Source organism: Clupea harengus, unplaced genomic scaffold, assembly GCF_900700415.2.
Source record: "Clupea harengus unplaced genomic scaffold, Ch_v2.0.2, whole genome shotgun sequence".
NCBI lineage: Eukaryota > Metazoa > Chordata > Actinopteri > Clupeiformes > Clupeidae > Clupea > Clupea harengus.
This window is the reverse complement of record NW_024879711.1, coordinates 12,501-33,139: the sequence shown is the minus strand read 5'-3', so window position 1 is coordinate 33,139 and position 20,639 is coordinate 12,501. Positions and strand designations below refer to the sequence as shown.

Below are 20,639 nucleotides of genomic sequence, written 5' to 3'. Positions count from 1 at the left end.
TCTTGTTAAGAACCGGTTCCCAGTGGACCGATTCCTTGGAATCGTTAGCCAAAATCCTTTTCGATTCCGCTATCGATATTTAAAAAAATATATATATATATATATATATATTAATTTTTACTTTTTATGATTTTCCGATTCCGCTATAGATACTAAAAAAAAAATCTTCATTTTTGTATATATATATTTTTTTATATTCCAGTATCATGTAAGTGCCGTTTAGGTATGTCACGTGCACGCAGCTTTGATTTGTTTCAGACTGCAGCCAACATGGCGTCTAGGCAGAGGTGTGGTTATATTTCACGCAAAAAGATGACCACAGGGCCACTTGCAATGCTTGCAAAACGTCTCTTTCGTCAAAGGGGGGAAAAACTACCATTACCCCGAAACATTTGTCCATACTGCATGCAATAACTTTGCAGGAATGTCACGTTTTTGAGCGCTACGGAGTGACAATAACTTTAATGAATCTCATTGGAATCTCAACCAAGCAACAGCAGCGCGGCTAACGTTAGCGCTTCATCTGTTAATATCAGTCTATTGTGTTAGTGCCATTGGTTTCATTGTGTAAACCAGCTTTCAGTATTTGTTTATGTCAGTTGTATTGTTAGTTCAAGGAGAATACACTTAAAAAAAAAACAGCACTGTAATTGGCAAGTTCAAATATTATTTAGCACAGCGGTTCTCAAACTCTGGTATATCAAGTATATATAAGATTATTTTCCAGGCTCCCCCATCTGATGAGATTTTTGAGTTTAGATGTTTTATTAAAAAAATTGTATGAAACCTATTACCAAATCAGTCATACATTCTGTTACTTATGGTTGGAATTATAGTCAAAACAAATACTTTTTTACTTTGTTGGGACCCCCTAGCACCCCATCAAGGAAAAGGATCCCTAGGCTATGGGTCTCTGGACCCTACTTTGAGAGTTTGTTGACCTATTCTTAGGTTTGTTTTTGGTTATTTAAAACATGTAAATGTATACATACATACTGTATATGCGGTGCATCATCTATTCAGAGAATATTATATAAAAGAAAATGAATGTAAAGAAACCCGTTTGTACTCTTTTTTTTTTTCCTTGCCCAAAAATAATCGATAACAGAATCGATAAGGAATCGAATCGATAAGCAAGAATCGTTATGAATCGGAATTGTTAAATCTTATCAATTCTCATCCCTATGTGTGTGTGTGTCCTACCTGTGTGTGTACTTCCTGTGTGTGTGTGTGTGTGTGTGTGTGTGTGTCCTACCTGTGTGTGTGTGTGTGTGTGTCCTACCTGTGTGTGTGATTATCCCTCTCTCCCCCGGCAGCGGTGGTGTGTGGACGGGCCCCTCTGAACTCTCGTCTGATTGGTGGATCAGACGTGTCGGCGGGGGTGTGGCCGTGGCTGGCCAGCCTGCACCTGAAAGGGACACACACCTGCGGAGGAACTCTGGTGTCCGATACGCTCGTGCTCACCTCAGCCAACTGCTTCTCCAGGTACACACACACACACACACACACACACACACACACACACACACACACACACCTGTGGAGGGACTCTGGTGTCTGAGACGCTCGTGCTCACCTCAGCCAACTGCTTCTCCAGGTACACACACTCACACACACACACACACGCACACGCACACGCACACGCACACACACACACACATACACACACACACACACACACACACACACACACACACACACCTGTGGAGGGACTCTGGTGTCTGAGACGCTCGTGCTCACCTCAGCCAACTGCTTCTCCAGGTACACACACACACACACACACACACACACACACACACACACACACACACACACACACACACACACACACACACACACACACACACACACACACACACCAGGGACCAGGGCCGGAGTGGGGCCACTTTTCAGGCCGGGAATTTCAGGCTCAAGACCGGCCCACTTTTTCCATTGTAGTGGAAATTGGATAAATGAAGAGTTCAGCTCTTACTATCCTGCAGTTTTCTCTTTATTAATACCATGGTTCAACAAATAATGTAAAGGTTAAATAATAATCCACTTAAGCTGAGAAGTTAACAAAAAATATTCCACTATTCCACAAGGATAGGTTGATAAATTAACAAAAGCAGAAATAAATAAATAAAGCATTTGAAACGTATCCCACTCTTCAACAAAGAGGCATATTGAACTAATGTTTACAGTTCAACTCACATTACAGTATACAGTTACATTGCGAATAGCACCAACTGCATCTACAGCATCAGTAACCGCCTAAGCAGTGCACTGGTTTCAGCCACTTTATCTATAACTTAGGGCTGGGCAACGATTACATTTTTTAATTGCGATTAATTGCATGATTTCCCTGATTAATCACGATTAAGCGCATTTGTATACGCAAAATCCAATAATTAATTCAAAAGTAGTGTATAGCGCACTTTTATTTGAAATGTTCTGCCATATGAACGAAAGTGCCATAACATTTGTTGTGCAAACACTTTTAACATCAGCATTTTAATACAGTAGCAGTTAAATGAAATATTAATTTTAAATCTCAACTTAAACAATGTTATCAAAGCAAATACAAAATTAAAGCTCATTGGCACTGCCAGGGCATAAATGTTATCCTGTTCGTTATGAAAAAGAAAAAAACTGGCAAAAGAGTCCTGAGCCACAATCATATCATTAAAACAGGCAATTTCTGAGGTAACACCAGAAACATTTTACTTTCATCAGGGAGCAGCATAACAAGTCTATGTTCAGTACCAAATGTCCCTGAGTGAGAAACCAGCAAACACTTTCAGTGCAGTTTGTCAATTCCTAGAACTTGACACTGTTATTTTAAATGTACTGCCATAACATTTGTTGTGCAAACACTTAACGTCAGCATTTTTGTATAGTAGCAGTTAAATAAAATAAATACTTGGTGTAATTCTCAACTTAAACAATGTTATCAAAACAAACACAAAACTAAAGCTTATTGCCACTGCCAAGGCATTAATGTTAGAGTGTGGTGAAGCACCAAAAAGTTCACTGCTGGCAGTTACTCTGCTGTACGTAGTCTGCCGAAGCCTCGCTCAACTGTCTGTTTCGTTGGAATAATTTGCAATTATCACATGTATGTATATATGTCTATGGCGAACTATCGAGATTCTAAGTAACATGGAGACCAAACTTTGTTTGGTACTCCACGTAGATCATAAACCCTTGAATATACAAACGACTCAATTAAATCGGTTGAGAAATGTAAACGCTATAGTGCTTTTTATCCAGCTCCACCGCAGCTCTCCCGTTCACTAGCATTTGTTTACAGTCCAGCCTTTACCTTCCCAAGATGGCGGCGAGTTGGCACGTCGCAGCAATCATAGACATATATATATATATATGTACATACATATACACATATATATACATATATATATATATGTCTATGGCAGCAATGCCCTTCTCCATGTTTGATTATCCGCCCATTCTTTTCTTTTCCGGTTCCGCAGCAGTCAGCAGCAGACTTTTACAAAATAAAAGCCTGTGAGCAACAGACTTTTACAATAATAAAATAAATAATAAAACCTGCGTTAACGCACGATAAAATAATTGTCGGCGTTAATTGATTGATGCGTTAACGCAATAATAACGCGTTAACGTGCCCAGCCCTACTATAACTGTGTCGTTGCTTATAGACATGAGGATTTCCTTCTCTGTGCACATTAATATGAAAGCCTCCAAGTTGTCCTGACTCAATGAGCTTCGTAGCCTATTCTTCACAAATGCTAAGGTTGAGAAGCTTCTCACATGCAACCTGTGTGATGGACAAAGTCAACAGAAACTTATATGCTAACCCAATGACATGATAACCATCTGTGAGGAGGTTGTACTGTGAGAGTATTAAATGGACACAAATGGCACCGTTTTTGCAGGAGGAACAGGTTCTGCTTTCAAGCTCCATCTCTGGTAATATTTTGCTTGCGAATAGGTTGACAACTAGCCTGGGTACCAGACGAACTTAGCCCCGCCCACAATATTTGAGGTCGGGAAGTTCGGTCTGGCATTGCTCCGTTGAGGAGGAATTATGCCCGACCAGAAGCTGTACAGACCAATCAAATTGTCAGGGCGGGCTTTATACGATGATGGACAGATGATCAACAGTAACGTAATCAACCACGTCACCAAAGAGCTTGGGTTTAATTCGTTTTCAAAAAACATGGCTGCCGCTGGAGAGCTGAGATGTTTTTTTTTCTTTTTTAGCCCCTCCTGCCGCGTATCGTTGCGGTAGGGCCGGGCCAGCTATCGGTAGCCTATCTGAGAAAACTTTTTGGAAAAGACGGGCTATGGACCCAACCAACTCTATTTGAGAACTCCCTCGCATGGTACAACCCATGCAGAGGCTGGGTTGTCAGAATGCGTAACGTGTGTAGCCTACTTTAAGAGATGATGGACTAACGTGACAAATGTCAAAAAATCAAATTCTCGACCGGCCCAGAAGTGAAGCGGCCCACCGGGAACTCTCCCGATTACCCACCCGGGCCTGTCTGAGACGCTCGTGCTCACCTCGGCCAACTGCTTCTCCAGGTAGGAGCCCTCACACACACACACACACCTGCGGAGGGACAGACAGATCCATATATAGACAGAAAGATAGACAGACAGATAGACTGTCAGGAATTCAAAGGACCCAAGCGCAGATCGGTAGAAAAAGGATTTATTCCACAAACGTCAACGCACAGAAGATATCCAAAAAGAGGGTACACGACCACTGTAGGCATCGGCGCCAACGAAAACTCCAAATCAGCATCAAAAACCCAAAAGGCTTCTCTTAGGCAAAAAATTCAAAACATCCAAAAAGGCTGAGTATTTCTTAAAACAAGCAGGCTGGCAGACAAACAGGCAGGCAAAAGCAGATTCAAAAACAAGCTCAAAACACTTCTCTTAAGTTATACTTCAGAAAGCAAACAACTCACAGGCTAGCTCACCAGTTGAGACAATCTGACATGGAACATGAGGCAAGACAGGGCTTAAATAGGCAGGGTAATCATTGGGAACAGGTGAGGAGCAGAAGAGGTGGGAAACAGAACAAAGACAGGACAAGGGGCCGAGCACATGGTAACGCATGGCTACTACAACACAGGCACATGGCATGTCAAACACAGAATCAGACGAGACAGAGTCCAAGTACTGACATAGATAAATAGACAGATAGATAGAGACAGATATATAGATAGACAGATAGATAGATAGAGACAGAGAGATAGATAGATAGACAGATAGATAGATAGACAGATAGATAGATAGATAGATATAGATAGAGACAGATAGATAGATATAGATAGAGACAGATAGATAGATAGATAGATAGACAGATAGATAGATAGATAGATAGATAGACAGATAGATAGATAGATAGATAGATAGATAAAGACAGAGAGATAGATAAATAGATAGATAGATAGACAGATAGATAGATAGACAGATAGACAGATAGATAGATAGATAGATAGATAGATAGATAGATAGATAGAGACAGAGAGAGAGATAGATAGATACAGTGGGGAAAATAAGTATTTGAACCCCTGCCGATTTTGCAAGTTTGGCTACTAAGAAATGTGTGATCTATAATTGTAATGGTAGGTGTATTTTAACAGTGAGAAATAGAATATCAACAAACAAATCCAGAAAACTGCATTTTATAACATTCATGACTTTATTTGTATTTGATGCGGAAAATAAGTATTTGAACCCCCAAGCAAACAGAAAGAATTCTGGCTCCCAATGACCAGTTATGTGCCCAAGAAGCACACAGATTAGTCCTCATTAGGCCTAACAAGGTGCACCTGATCTCAACTGGTGACGTGTATAAAAGAAACCTGTCCAAAGAATCATACTTCACACCTTCAACCTCACCACCATGGGCAAGACCGTCAGAGATAAGATTGTAGACCTGCACAAGGCTGGAATGGGTTACAAAACCATCGGCAAGCAGCTTGGTGAGAAGCAGACAACTATTGGTGCAATTATTCGTTAATGGAAGCAACACCAAACAACTGTCAATCGCTCGAGTTCTGGGGCTCCATGCAAGATATCCCCTCGTGCGGTATCGGTGATCATCCGAAAGGTGCAGAATAACCCCAGAACTACACAGGGGGAGCTTGTGAATGATCTCAAGGCAGCTGGGACCACAGTCACCAAGAAAACCATTGGCAACACACTACGCCGAAATGGTTTGAAGTACTGCAGCACTCGCAAGGTCCCCCTGCTCAAGGAAGCACATGTACAGGGCCGTCTGAAGTTTGCCAATGAACACTTAAATGATTCTAAGGAGGATTGGGAGACAGGATGTGGTCAGATGAGACCAAAATCAAGCTCTTTGGCATCAACTCGACTCGACTCGACATTAGATAGCTGGCTCAGACACCTCGCAAATCCCCTCAGACGTATTTTTCAGTTACAATAACGGGGTTTTTACATTGCATAGTGTCTATTTCTCGGTAATTAAAAAAAAATCTAAGCAAAACAAATTCAAACAAACAACTCTTATGTACAAATACGACCATCTACGGAGTTTGGCCCGGCATCTTTTTTTTTGTTGCAATTTGTTTGCCTGGTCTTCGGAACAAAGCGCCGTGCCCCTTACTGTTCTGCCGGTGAATTGCTTTGCGACACCCACCAACCGACGAGAACTTCGAAAGGTTCTCGACTCCGTCGAGGCAACTGCGTGGCCACAAAGTAACGCAGTCGTAGAAGCATGTCTCGGCCTCTAGAGCACAGATGAGGTGTGACGATGTCTGTCTGTCTGTCTGTCCTCTAGAGCAACACACAGATGAGGTGTGATGATTTCTGTTCTTCCCGCCCCCAGCTCCAGCACTCCTTCTGATTGGACGGTGTTCCTGGGCCGCCTGCGACAGAACGGCTCCAACTCCAATGAGGAGTCTGTGGGTGTGGCCAACATCACGCTGAGCAGCCTATCAGGCGAGAACGTGGCCATGGTGCAGTTGACCAGGAAGCCCACCCTTTCCAACTTCATTCAGCCAGTCTGCGTGGAACAGAAAGCGGGCGCCATCGCCACGGGAACCACCTGCTGGGTCACAGGCTGGGGCAACGCACAGGCTGGAGGTGTGTGTGTGTGTGTGTGTGAGTGTGTGTGTATGTATGTGTGTGTGTGTGTGTGTGAGTGTGTGTGTGTGTGTGTGAGAGTGTGAGTGTGTGCGTGTGCGTGTGTGTGAGTATGTGAGTGTGTGTGGATGAGGATAAGAGTTTCTTAATGATGAATATGATTTAATGCATAGTAGCTTAGTCTAAATTGTATTCTTCCCCTCCCTTCAATTTGTTCCTCTCTCTCCCTCCCTCTTTCCCTCCCTCTCTCTCTCCCTCCTTCTCCCTCTCTCTCTCTCTCTATATCTCTCTCTCTCTCTCTCTCTCCCTACCTCTCTCCCTCTCTTTCTCTCTCTCTCTCTCTCCCTCTGTCTCTCTCTCTCTCTTCTTCCCCCCTCCAGGTGAGCAGCCCCTTCAGGAGGTGCAGACATCAGTGGTTGCCTGTGGCAACGCATCCTCCTCTGCTGATGACATCTGCACCAACACTCTTCAGTTACAGCAGGTGAAGAAACTAGTAGCTAACGCCTCACTTCCTCTCTTCTAACGCCTCACTTCCTCTCTCTTCAGTTACAGCAGGTGAAGAAACTAGTAGCTAACGCCTCACTTCCTCTCTTCTAACGCCTCACTTCCTCTCTCTTCAGTTACAGCAGGTGAAGAAACTAGTAGCTAACGCCTCACTTCCTCTCTCCTAACGCCTCACTTCCTCTCTTCTAACGCCTCACTTCCTCTCTCTTCAGTTACAGCAGGTGAAGAAACTAGTAGCTAACGCCTCACTTCCTCTCTTCTAACGCCTCACTTCCTCTCTCTTCAGTTACAGCAGGTGAAGAAACTAGTAGCTAACGCCTCACTTCCTCTCTTCTAACACCTCACTTCCTCTCTTTAAACGCCTCACTTCCTCTCTCTTCAGTTACAGCAGGTGAAGAAACTAATAGCTAACGCCTCACTTCCTCTCTTCTAACGCCTCACTTCCTCTCTCTTCTAACGCCTCACTTCCTCTCTTCTAACACCTCACTTCCTCTCTCTGTCTTCTGTCTTTAGACGTTCAATTAGTCTCTCTCTATAATAACTCATAGCTGTGTGTGTGATCGGTCTAGAGTGCATTTGTCTCATAGCTGCTTGTGTGTGTGTGTGTGTGTGTGTGTGTGTGTGTGTGTGTAATCAGTCTAGAGTGCATTTCTCTGTGTGTGTGTGAGTGCAAGCCATTTGACATACCAAGATGGCGGCGCGTGAACAACGCGAGGCTCAGCGTCTCTCCAAAATTTGCAAGATAGTAGTTTTCTGCCTATTTGCTTCGAGTCTGTTCACTCAGAACAGTCTTGCGAATATCTCATATAGCCGTCAGCAACTTTTGGATATCGAACCATGCGATTTCGACCACTTTATCGGCGGTGTCCGGCTCATCCCAGAGATCTCCAAGACAGCGGTAGCTACCAACCCGGCTACGCCGACCGGAAGTGCTCACAGGCGGCGTCGAGACCGTAAACAAAGGCGGGGGAAGCGAGGAGGGCTACGAGCTAGGCTAAAGCTAACTCCTCACCGGCTTTCTCTACCCAGCATTTTCCTCGCCAATGTTCGGTCTCTGGCGAATAAAATGGATGATGGGGATCATCACTCATAAATGGATTATAGACTGCAACGTCATGATTTTCACGGAAACATGGCTCAACAGCGGCGTTCCCGATAGCGCCATCGAGCTAACGGGGCGCTACATCCTCCGGGCAGATAGAACAACAGAGGACTCCGGTAAGACCAGAGGCGGTGGACTATGCATCTATGTAAACAATGCTTGGTGTACGGACACTGCTATCATCGAGAGTCACTGCTCTGCTAACCTTGAGTATCTCATGGTTAGGTGTAGACTGTTCTATCTGCCCAGGGAGTTTACATCTACTGTTGTGACTGCAGCTTATATCCCCCCGGATGCTAATGCTAAACTGGCAATGAAAGAACTGCATACTGCCATTAGCAAGCAACAGACTTTACATCTGGAGGCAGCCTTTATTGTTGCGGGTGACTTTAACCACTCCAACCTGAAGACTGTACTCCCCAAATTTCACCAACATGTCTCCTGCCCCACGAGAGGAGACAAGACCTTGGACAAGGTCTATACCAACATGGCTGATGCCTACAAGGCAGCCCCACTCCCCCACCTAGGACAGTCTGACCACCTCTCTTTGTTCCTAATCCCAAAATACAAACCACTAATCAAACGTGTGAAACCCACAGTGAGGACACCCCAAGGCTTTTTTTTGACTATGTTAGGTAGTCTGCCATGCCTGATATTTTTGTATATTTCACCTAACTAAAAACCATGAGGCAAAAGTGGCATTTATGATTATATTCTAGAACACCTCAGCAATAATAAAATGAGAGTAAAAGGAATGTAGTAAAAAACGTTTTTTATTAAAATGAAATCTAAAGACACTAAAATTAAATCTAGTTTTAGAGGTGCTCAGACTTTGTACAAAAACACATTGTTAATATTTTGGAAGTTTTCTTTTTTACTCTGAGCCCTGTAAACATAGGTGTTTGCTCCACATAGGTGAGTTTATCATTCAGAAAGTGTGTGTGGTTTCAATACTAATTTTAAGTAATATACAATGTGACACTTTTCTTCAATTAGACCACTATGCATATTGATGAGAAAGGTGTGAACATTCTGGGACACCTCGGTCAAGAACAATGGCCATGACGTAATGGGCCTGGAATGTCTTTGTTCCTACAGGTTTACTTGACACGTCATGACCCAATAGTGATCACTGAATTACCATCTCCTTATCATATGAATAGTTGTCATTTGCTAATGGGAGGGTCGAAACCTCACTCAGAGGCTGAAATTTGCAAGGGATTTGTAATATTGTCCTTACAAAGTGATTATTTATATTTTAGTTTCAAACTTTACATATTTTAAAAGAAAAGGGTTCAAGGTTGCTGTGGGTGTTCGTTTTATGTTTCTAGGACAAAAACTCGCAGAGATTTTTAAATATATTAATCAAAATACCAAAAAGTCCCCCACGGGGCCCCTTGGGGCTTGAAGAGTTAAAGTGTGGCCAGAGGGAGCAGACGCTGCACTACAGCTTCGGTTCGAACACACGGACTGGAGTGGGTTTGCCACTCAGGCCACACTGGACTCCCACACGGACATCGACTCCTATGCCTCTTCCGTTCTGGACTGCATCAACACCAACATCGACAGTGTCACCACACTTAAACGAATCACCACCTTCCCCAACCACAAGCCATGGATGAACGAAGAGGTCCGCCTACTGCTGAAGGCACGAGACACCGCTTTCAGATCAGGTGATGCTCAGGCCTACAGTTCATCCAGGGCTGACCTGAAGAGGGGCATCAAGCAGGCCAAGAACTGCCATAAGCTAAGGGTTGAGGAGCACTTCAAGAACAACTCCGACCCCCGGCGCATGTGGCAAGGCATCCAGGCCATAACGGACTACAAACCCACCAACACCTCCCCCCAAAACAGTGATGCCTCCTTCCCTGACGAGCTTAACAGCTTTTATGCACGCTTCGACAGGGACAACCAGGAAGCTGCCATCAAGGCTGTGCTCACTTCAGACCACCAGCCCCTCACACTCTCCTCCACCGACGTGTGTGCTGCACTGAGCAGGATTAATGCACATAAGGCTGCTGGCCCTGATGGCGTCCCCGGACGCGTGCTCAGGGCCTGTGCTGGGCAGCTAGCTGAGGTCTTGACTGACATATTCAACCTGTCACTAGCCCAAGCTACTGTCCCCACGTGCTTTAAAACCACCTCTATCGTGCCAGTGCCAAAACACTCCACCGCAGTGAGCCTAAATGACTTCCGCCCAGTTGCACTCACTCCAACCATCATGAAGTGCTTCGAGAGGCTGGTCCTGGCTCACCTCAAAACCTGCTTACCACCCACACTGCACCCCCTCCAATTCGCCTACCGCAAGAACAGGAGTACGGAGGATGCCATCTCCACGGCATTACACTCCGCCCTTTCTCACCTGGACAATAACAACAGCTATGTGAGGATGCTGTTCATAGACCAGTTCAGCTTTCAACACTGTCATCCCCTCCAAACTAATCACGAAACTCAGTCACCTGGGTATCAACACTTCCCTCTGTAACTGGATACTGGACTTCCTATCCAACAGACCCCAGTCTGTTAGGGTAGAGAACCACACCTCCTCAACCCTCATCCTGAACACCGGCGTGCCACAGGGCTGTGTGCTAAGTCCTCTCCTCTACTCCCTCTTCACCCACGACTGCACACCTGTACATGGTTCTAATACCATTGTCAAGTTTGCAGACGACACAACGGTGATTGGCCTCATCAGTGACAACGATGAGTCGGCCTACAGAGAAGAGGTCCAGCACCTGGCGTGGTGTGGCGCGCCGACAACAACCTGGCTCTCAACACCAAGAAGACCAAAGAGCTAATTGTGGACTTCAGGAAGAAAGCTGGCACACACATCCCCATCCATATCAACGGGATGGAGGTTGAGCGTGTCACCAGCTTCAAGTTTCTGGGTGTCCACATCTCTGAGGACCTCTCTTGGACCCTCAACACCTCATCCCTAGTCAAGAAGGCACACCAGCGTCTCTTTTTCCTGAGGAGACTGAAGAAGGCCCATCTGTCTCCTCAGATTCTGGAGAATTTCTACCGATGTACCATCAAAAGCATCCTTACAAACTGTTGCCGACCGAATAAGACTGCAGAGGGTGGTAAAAAAACTGCCCAACGCATCACAGGTTCCTCACTCCCCACCATTGAGGCTTTCCAGAGCAAGAGATGTCTGGGGAGGGCGTGCAGCATCGTCAAGGACAGCTCACATCCCAGCCACAGACTGTTTGCCCTCCTCCCCCCTGGGAGGCGCTACCCGGACCAGCAGGTTCAGGAACAGCTTCATCCCTGCGGCTGTCACCCTTCTGAACTCTGCACTACGCCGATAGCCCCCCCCACCCCCACACACACCTCCCCCTGTGACTGTATTTCCCCCCCCCCCCCTGGCTTGACTGCCACACACATTTGCACTGTACTCCCCCCCCCCCTCCACCCTGGCTTGACTGCCACACACCCCCCTCCAGCCACTGAACTTTTGCACCAGAATGTCTTTTTTACTACTGTACATCCCACTTATTACTGTAATAACTGTATTAATCGTACTTACACCATACAATCAGGGGCGGCGCCAGGGGGGGGCTAGGGGGTGCTCTAGCTCCCCCTGGATTAGCCATAGCACCCCCAAGAAAATAATGGTTTATTTATTATTGTTATTTAATTTCATTCTGCGTTATTTATTGTGTGATAATAATATTTAACTCACAAAAAGAATATAATAACAGATTGAAATTGTTTTAGACACAGAGCAATCATTCTGTCATTACCTATGACCCAACTTTCACGTCGCACGCTTGAATGTTGACGTTACCGGACGGTTGAAGGAGAAAGCGAACTAGTGCGTGGTAGTTTCAAGTGAATATCAACAATAAATCGGTTTTGGCTACCTAAATGTCCATGTTTGGAAGAACGATTAAGAAACAAGAGTGACGTAGAAGAAGAAGAAATGCCAGGGGTATCTGGTGTGGATTTTTAAGGAGAGGAACGTTGTGGTCAAGGAGGTCAACCCTCCACCACTACTGAGGGTGCTAACCATGGTGCTAGCACCAAAACTCCAGAAATATTCACCTTGCATGTTTGGAGTCCAACAAAGGAGTTTTTGTAAAAGCTGGTTGGGACAGTAAAAGTGGTTGGAGTTCAATGCAACTAAGGTATTGCTAGCTGTGTAACATTAATGAAAGCTGTCTGATTTGTTGCATGCATTGATTGCCCTGTGTCGCTGAGGACTCATTTCGGTTGATTAGCAACGAAGATGCCCTTTTTTGCCGAAGATTTTAACGTTTTGCCTTTTTCCTCATTTTTGGATTCTTTTGGAGCCGCCTTAAAACAAAATCAGAGACTCTTTAGCCTAAGACAAGCAGTCTGTCTGTGTGCTAGATATTATAGTTATATGTGATTACTGATGATTGTGCACTGAAATAATATATACCTTTTTAACGCATTTCTGACTCTTTGACTGTTTTAGTTAATTCTATCTGCTATTCCAAGATTAATTTCACTCTATCTGACATGGTAGTGGTCACCTGTCGTCCAACTTTAATCCTCACTACCACAAGTGTTTTAAAGTAAGTTAGGTATTTGGGGTTGCGGACTCTATAACATGCTGTATGCCTTTTGTCAGTGACCGTCGCAGATGTGCGCGTCTGTCGGAAGAAGCCTAGATAATAATAATACAATCGGTTTGATAGGCGCTTTTCATGGACCCCAAAGACGCTTCAGAGAGCAAACATGTAAAGTTGTTGTAGTAGAGAACCATGTGACACATAGGCTATCATCCTCATTTCATAGCACCCTCACTAAAACGCTGAGCTCCCCCATAGCACCTGCAGAAAAAAATGTCTGGCGCCGCCACTGCATACAATACTTCTCGAACATTGTATTACTAATACCTCATTCACTTCATTTCATTTCACTTATTACCACCACTAATACTTACACCTGCACTTTTTATATACTATATACTATATACTACACTTATTACCTCAACTGCTGCTAGTCCCAATTCTGTTCATATCACATATCTATTTCTTACTGTACATATATATTTATTTATTCACTTACTCCACTTTACATATGCACATACTCTGCACTTTTTTGCTATTTTGCACTTCTGGTTGGATGCTAAACTGCATTTCGTTGTCTCAGTACTTGTACTCTGTGCAATGACAATAAAGTTGAATCTAATCTAATCTAATCTAATCTGTTCTTTATTCATGTAACGTTATGTTGCTCCTTTATACCTCCCTCCCTCTCTCCCTTTCTCTCTCACTCTCTCTCCCTCCTTCTCTTCCTCTCTCCCTCCCTTTCTGTCTCACTCTCTCCTTCCCTCCCTCCATCTCCTCTCTCTCTCTTTCTCCCTCCCTCTCTCTCTCTCTCCCTATCACTCTCCCCCTCTCTGTCTCTCTCCATCTCTCCCTCCCCCTCCCTCTCTCTCTCCCTCTCTCTCCATCTCTCTCTCTCTCTCTCTCCCTCTCTCTCTCTCTCTCTCCCTATCACTCTCCCCCTCTCTGTCTCTCTCCATCTCTCCCTCCCCCTCCCTCTCCCTCTCCCTCTCTCTCTCTCTCTCCCTCTCTCTCTCCCTCTCTCAGGGTGATATGGGAGGTCCCCTCATGTGTAAGCAGGGCGTGTCGTGGTTCCAGGCTTCAGTGATCGCTGTAAACTCCTCCTCCTCCCTGTCCACCTCCAACTCCAGAGCCGCCAGCCAATCAGATCGCTCCTCAGTGCAGGTCTTCAGTCAGATGTCTCGGTTCAGCACCTTCCTGTCAAACTTCTCCTTCCCTGCGACCTTCACCTCCGCCACCAGCGGGGGACGCCACTCCTACACCCCCCTCTCCCTCCTCTCTCTCCTCTTCCTCTCCCTCTCCGCCGCTCAGCTGGCCTCCCAGCACTAACCCTGAGGTCACAGGTCATGACTGCCTACAATCCACTACTGAAATAACCAAACGAGGTGTGTGTGTTTGTGTGTGAGATGTATGTGTAAGTAACATCATTAATCAGGGATCAATTCGGTGATGGGAGCACTGTAGCTAAGATAATTAAAGATAAAGATAAATAAAACAGCTTTGTAAGCGACCACACTTGTCATGACATTGTGTGTGTTGGTGTTGGTGTGTGTGTGTATGTGTAGCTCTGTAAGCGACCGCACTTGTCATGACAGTGTGTGTGTGTGCGTGTGTGTGTATGTGTAGCTTTGTAAGCGACCGCACTTGTCATGACATTGTGTGTGTGTGTGTGTGTGTGTGTGTGTGTGTGTATGTGTAGCTCTGTAAGCGACCGCACTTATCATGACAGTGTGTGTGTGTGTGTGTGTGTGTGTGTGTGTGGCTCTGTAAGCGACCACACTTTCTCAGGGTCTCCTGATTAGCACTTAAAATCATGGCAATAATAGATTTTAATTTAATTTTAGAATGTAAGTTTTGTATTGTAATGCCACTTCATATCCAGTGAGATTTGATATAGTAGTTAGTTCATAAAAATCTATTTTTCCTGTATCTATAATTTTCTCTATGCAAATAAAATTGATGAGATGATCCCAACCAGACTGAGAGTCTGCCCTGCCTGTGTGTGTGTGTGTGTGTGGGTGTGTGTGTGTGTGTGTGTGTGTGAATATGTGCCACAACATGTGCTGCTGGATATGGGCTCTTCCTGATGATTCCATCTTGCCAGATTGAGAGGGCTGGTTAAAGCCGACCATCATGTTGAGCAATCCCTTTAAACTGAATGTGTGTGTGTGTGTGTGTGTGTGAGAGAGTGTGTGTGTGTGTGTGTCCCTTCAAACTGAATGCATCAGACGAGATTACAATGGAAGAAGATGGAAACAAACTGTAGGCTATTTGGTGGAATTTTCAATTGAATTTGAACAACTCAGCAACTCCCTGATGACTAAGGGTTATGGGTGCTCACTCACACACACACACACACACACACACACACACACACACACACACCAAGGTTATTATCGTTAACGAAAACTAACAAAAAAAATAAAACTAGGTGTGATTTTTTTCCCGTTAACTGAAATAAAAATAAAAACAAGGCTTTATAAAAAAACGATAACTACCTGAAACTGTATTGTGTCTTTACAAAACTAACTAAAATAAAATAGAATTATAGAGAAAATGTCTTTAGTTTTCGTCTTTGTCAATGTATTTCATAGATGTCAATTTATTTCATACATAGCCTAAGGGCGCTTATATGGTACTCCGTACTACATGTTGACGGACACATGGGAAGGGCCTACACATAGATGGAACGCCCTGGAACGCCCTCTCCGTCGTCTCCGGGGCCCTCGGAGAGCTTCCTGTCGATCCGTCATGACGTGCTGTACAGCGACGGATACCCCTTGGCCGTGATTGGTCCGCTACGACATCATTTCCAAACGACATCATTTCCGGAATCTCACATTTCTGGACCTCGCGTTTCCTGTTTCATTCCCTATATATCACAATACCGCCATATTTAAAACCCACATGAGCGCCAGCATCTGACAGAGTAGGTGCCAGAGCCCAGCAGGAGCAGACAGCAATTAAAATATTTTGTCCAAACAACCTTTGGACATATTCATTCATATCATATCATGAGACATATCCAACAGCCTCATTAGAATCTGCATCGACTATGATGCCATCTGACAGAAATATCTCCATACAGTTAATTTCTTTTAAACTTGCTTTATGATGTATTTGCCGCCTGTAATCGCGTTGTCACAGCTAGGACACAAACAAATTCCCGCAACAGGAAGAAGGCTGTTATCCTAAATGTGAAGTTATTTTATTCTCAAAAACGCCCGACCGAGCCCGACAGCAAGTAAAATATTTAGTCGCTCACACAAACAAGCCCCGTTAAACGCACAAGAGGGAGATAAGCATATTGAAACTAAATTATTCACATTGCAAGAACGGAATGAAATGGCCTACACATTACACACGCTAGGCATCTGTATATGCCTAAATAAAACTCACGTTATATGCTACACCAGAAGAGGCACGAATAAAACAAGTTTTACCATTGAAGATCATTTTTTTTCTTAAAAAATGTAAGTACACGGCCACGTTCGTTATAAAACTATCTACATAGTCCAACCATCGAGGTTTAATCCATGTTGTGGAGAAAGAGGATGGCATCAATCATATTTCATTAAAGCTTCACACTTCTTACATTGGACATATCAAACAGTCTCATTAGAATCCGCATCGACTATGATGCCATCCGACAGAAATATCTCCATACAGTACATTTCCCCTCATTAAGTGTCGTTTTAAACTCTCCAGATGACAGTTTCTTTTAAAAAAAAACGTTAAGTGCACAAAGTGATTTAATTTACTCTCAAAAACGAACTTCTGCATTATATGAAGCAAGCATGTTCCAGTGTTGGGAAAGTTCACTTTCTACATTAACTAGTTCAGTTCATAGTTCACAAATTTTAAAATGAACTAGTTCAGTTCAAAGTTTATAATTCAACATTTTGAACTAAGTTCACAGCTCCAAAAATGCTGAGATGTAAGATGCTGATTATGGATTATCCCTGTGCTCTGCCCTGCTATTGTTTCTAACAATACAATATTTCTTTGTTTGAGTGTGGTTGTTTAGTGCGATGGGGGTATATTCTCGTTACTGTCTATAAAGCAAGGCATTGCAACGGGAAAAATCTCCTGCTCATCTCCATTTTCGCCCCACCTGTCACGTCTCTGCGACCCACTAGTTGGGCTCTCCCCACACTTCGAGAAACGCTGCGGTAGGGGGAAATTGACAGGGTGGTTAAAATAATAATAAAAAAAAATATATTATTTTAGGAATTGATACACATGAAGTGCAGTTTAAGGCAAAGGGTAGTGATGGATAAAGTTTTCTATAAAAAACAAGTGAAGTCTTTCATTCTCACTTTCCACTCTAAAACTATGAACTGAACTGGTTCAGAATTTAAATGGTGAACTATGAACGTGAACTATTCATGTTTACTTATTTACATGTGAACTATGAACTGAACTTTGAACTGGTTCATGAGAGGTGTGAACTTGTACAACACTGTCAGCTTGTCGGTCTTGACGTTCAGATGCTGTGCCTAAACTAGCTATACCATCGTCTCGTCACATGATCAAATAGAGACTTGACATTGGACCACAACATACATATTACCCAGCAATCATCATTGCAAATCTGAATATGACAAAAAATACCAAAGAAAATAAGAACGTATTCATTTCATGGAATCGTTTTTTAATAGTTTCTATAGTGTATATATGATAAGGATATCATTTTGTTATAGAGTGCTACTATTTTCCCCACAAATAATACCTAGCCATGATAGAGATAAGTTGCCTTTCAAGGTTGGTTATATAGCATTAGACACACTCTTAAGTATAATATCTTGTGACTACACCTGCTGCACTTATCGTCTGACTAGTGACAGCTGGTAGGAGGGTAACACGTGTGATGAGAGGTGGGAGATAAACATTGACGATTTCTAACTTACAAAGACGTTGCAAAGCAACGTGTCTTCGACAAAAAACTGCTTCTCCACCTACTGTTCTGGTGGTGAATTGTTTTCAGCACCCCCAGCCTTCGGAGAACCATAAAGGCAACAGAAATGCTAATTAGTCCGTCCTATCCGTCCGCCCGCCCATCCGTAACGGAGTTGGAGTATCATACTGGCACCTTAAGCAAGCAGTACGCTTAATTTGGCCATTCAGCCCATTGACATTCCAGCTAATAAAATGTAAATTAGCCATGTTTATCTATCAGAAAATAATTAGTATACATACAATAAACATGAGGTTGAGCAGTGCAGCAATCAAAAAGTAAAATAAATAAAAACAGAGAGAGATCCATACCAACCCTGATAAACCCTGTCGCCACAACCCTAGCCCTCTCCAAAGATCGGGAGAGTGCCTGAAAAACATCCACACCCTTATTAAGAACATAATAATAACCCACATTCGAGACACCTCTTGAAGAGTCTGCTGTTCCCCTAAACGTTGGACCCGTGATCCTTGAGTAGAGCATCATCCTCAAATTCCCGCAGCCCCCCCCCCCCCCCCCATTATAGATATCATAGGATACCGCAGTAATGACAAAAAATAAGTAATAAACACTTTGGTCATTAAGAGTTTGAAGGTGAAAAAGATAATAATGACAAAATATACAAAGAAAGAAAGAGAAAAAAAAAACGCAGTCAGCGTTGCTCCTGGCATTAAACAGTCCACCCAAGGACGCATGGCAGAGTTATATACAGTAGTAATAAGTAAATGAAAGTACCTTGCTCTTTTTACCTTACTGGAAAGAGAGAGAGAGAAAAAAAAGAGATTTTAGCCATCGAGAGAATCAATGAAATCCTTCGCCTCTTGTGGAGTGTTGAGAAAATGGCTTTCTCCTCCGCGCGTTGCTTTCAGCCTGGCAGGGTAAAGGAGAAAGGTCGAAAGCCCATTCGCTGCAAAGTATCCATGGAGTTCGAGAAGGCTAGCCTGCGTCTGAAAGTTTGTGTGCTGTAGTCTGGAGCAAAGCGAACAGCCACTCCATCCACCTCCACCGTTGTTTTCCGTGCGGCGCCTAGGATCCTATCTCTGTCTGTGAAACGCAACAGCTTCAACAGGAGAGTGCGAGGAAAGGGTTTACCGTTAGAGTCTGCCTTTGCTGCACCTACGCCGATGTGCACGCATGATTTCAACTGAACCAAGCTTCGGAAACCACTTTGGAATAGCAGCAGACAAATAGGTAAGCGGATTTGATGTATCCGAGTTTTCAGGGATCCCATGCACTCGTATATTGTCTCTGCGCGACCTGTCTTCCATGTCAGTTACCTTGTCCTCCAGACTGGCACATAGGGCAGTTAGCTTGCTTACAGATGCAGAGAGGCGGCTATCCACCTCACCCAGGCGGTTTTCACTTGTCTTCATGACTTCCATACACTTTGAAGTGTCAGCCCGCATGGCCACCATTTCGCTCCTAAATTCTGCCATTTGCTCTGCCACCAAGGCTTGCGTTTTAGCTGAAAGTTGAGCCACCACATCATCAACGAATTTAGGGATAGCTTCCCTGATAGCTTCTGCGACTGCTAGCTTAACTAGCTCGGCTAGCTCTTCATTGTCGACTGAACGAGCATTTGTCTGCTTAGCAGCCGTCTTCCTCAATGTTGTCGCCATCACCGTGTGTTGAAAACGTTTTAAAAAAACAATAAAATGACCAAAAGTTGAAATATGCGGTTGAAATGCTAAAATATAGGGGGAATCGCGGAGCTGTGTTGAGAAACTACTGCATCCCTCGCGATGGTCACGTGACTCCCCTATTGTGGTTTTTGATATTCTTGGAATTACGAGAAGGCCTGCACTCTGGGAACGGAGCGGCCTTGGAGGGCAGTAGGGGACAACTAATTCCTTAAGGTAGTTTGGAGCCACCAGGTCGTTTAGGGCTTTATATGTTAGCAGGAGTACTTTGAAATCAATTCTACTTTTGACAGGGAGCCAATGCAGAGAGGCAAGTACAGGTAAGATATGTTCATATTTTTTAGTTCTGGTGAGTGTACGGGCAGCAGCGTTCTGTATAAGTTGGAGGCTCTTTATTGAGTTGATGCTGCATCCGGACAGGAGAGCATTGCAGTAATCTAGTCGGGAAGTAATAAATGCGTGGATTAGTTTTTATCCAGCGTGGATTATCCTTCGTGTCTGTAGTTAAGGGCTGGGTTATTATCCTTAATCGTGTCTGTAGTTAAGGGCTGGATTATTATCCTTAATCGTGTCTCTTGGGTTATTATTGTTAACTAAAATTAAAACTAAGATGAAAACATTTTCGTGAACAGAAATAATAATAATTTACCTTAAGAGAATCTAAAATTAAAACTAAACACAACTAATAATAAACTTACAAAAGTAAAATAAGAAAAGACAACAAATAATTGTTGTTATTGTTTCAAGACTGCGAATGTTGCTATAGCCGACAGCCTGAAGATGGCGATATAGACGTGTCAGATCCTGAA

General features: G+C 43.8%; 2 protein-coding genes across 2 annotated transcripts in view; one reads left to right on the top strand and one right to left on the bottom strand.

Annotated features, from left to right (window-relative positions):
- LOC122129949 (transmembrane protease serine 9-like) overlaps positions 1-14,825 on the top strand; it is a 39,957-nt gene extending 25,132 nt beyond the window's left edge. The window contains exons 9-12 of the mRNA XM_042704685.1: positions 1,317-1,485; positions 6,830-7,086; positions 7,467-7,567; positions 14,260-14,825. Of these exons, the coding sequence (XP_042560619.1) occupies positions 1,317-1,485; positions 6,830-7,086; positions 7,467-7,567; positions 14,260-14,562 (830 nt within the window). The 3' untranslated portion in view covers positions 14,563-14,825. The remainder of the gene's footprint in view (positions 1-1,316; positions 1,486-6,829; positions 7,087-7,466; positions 7,568-14,259) is intronic.
- Positions 14,826-19,055: 4,230 nt separating this feature from the next.
- The window catches only part of LOC122129952 (transmembrane protease serine 9-like), a gene marked incomplete at its 5' end in the record, with an annotated part of 13,174 nt that continues 11,590 nt past the window's right edge, over positions 19,056-20,639 (bottom strand). Inside the window, 2 exons of the mRNA XM_042704687.1 lie at positions 19,056-19,250; positions 19,468-19,655. Coding sequence (XP_042560621.1) covers positions 19,056-19,250; positions 19,468-19,655 — 383 coding nt within the window. The remainder of the gene's footprint in view (positions 19,251-19,467; positions 19,656-20,639) is intronic.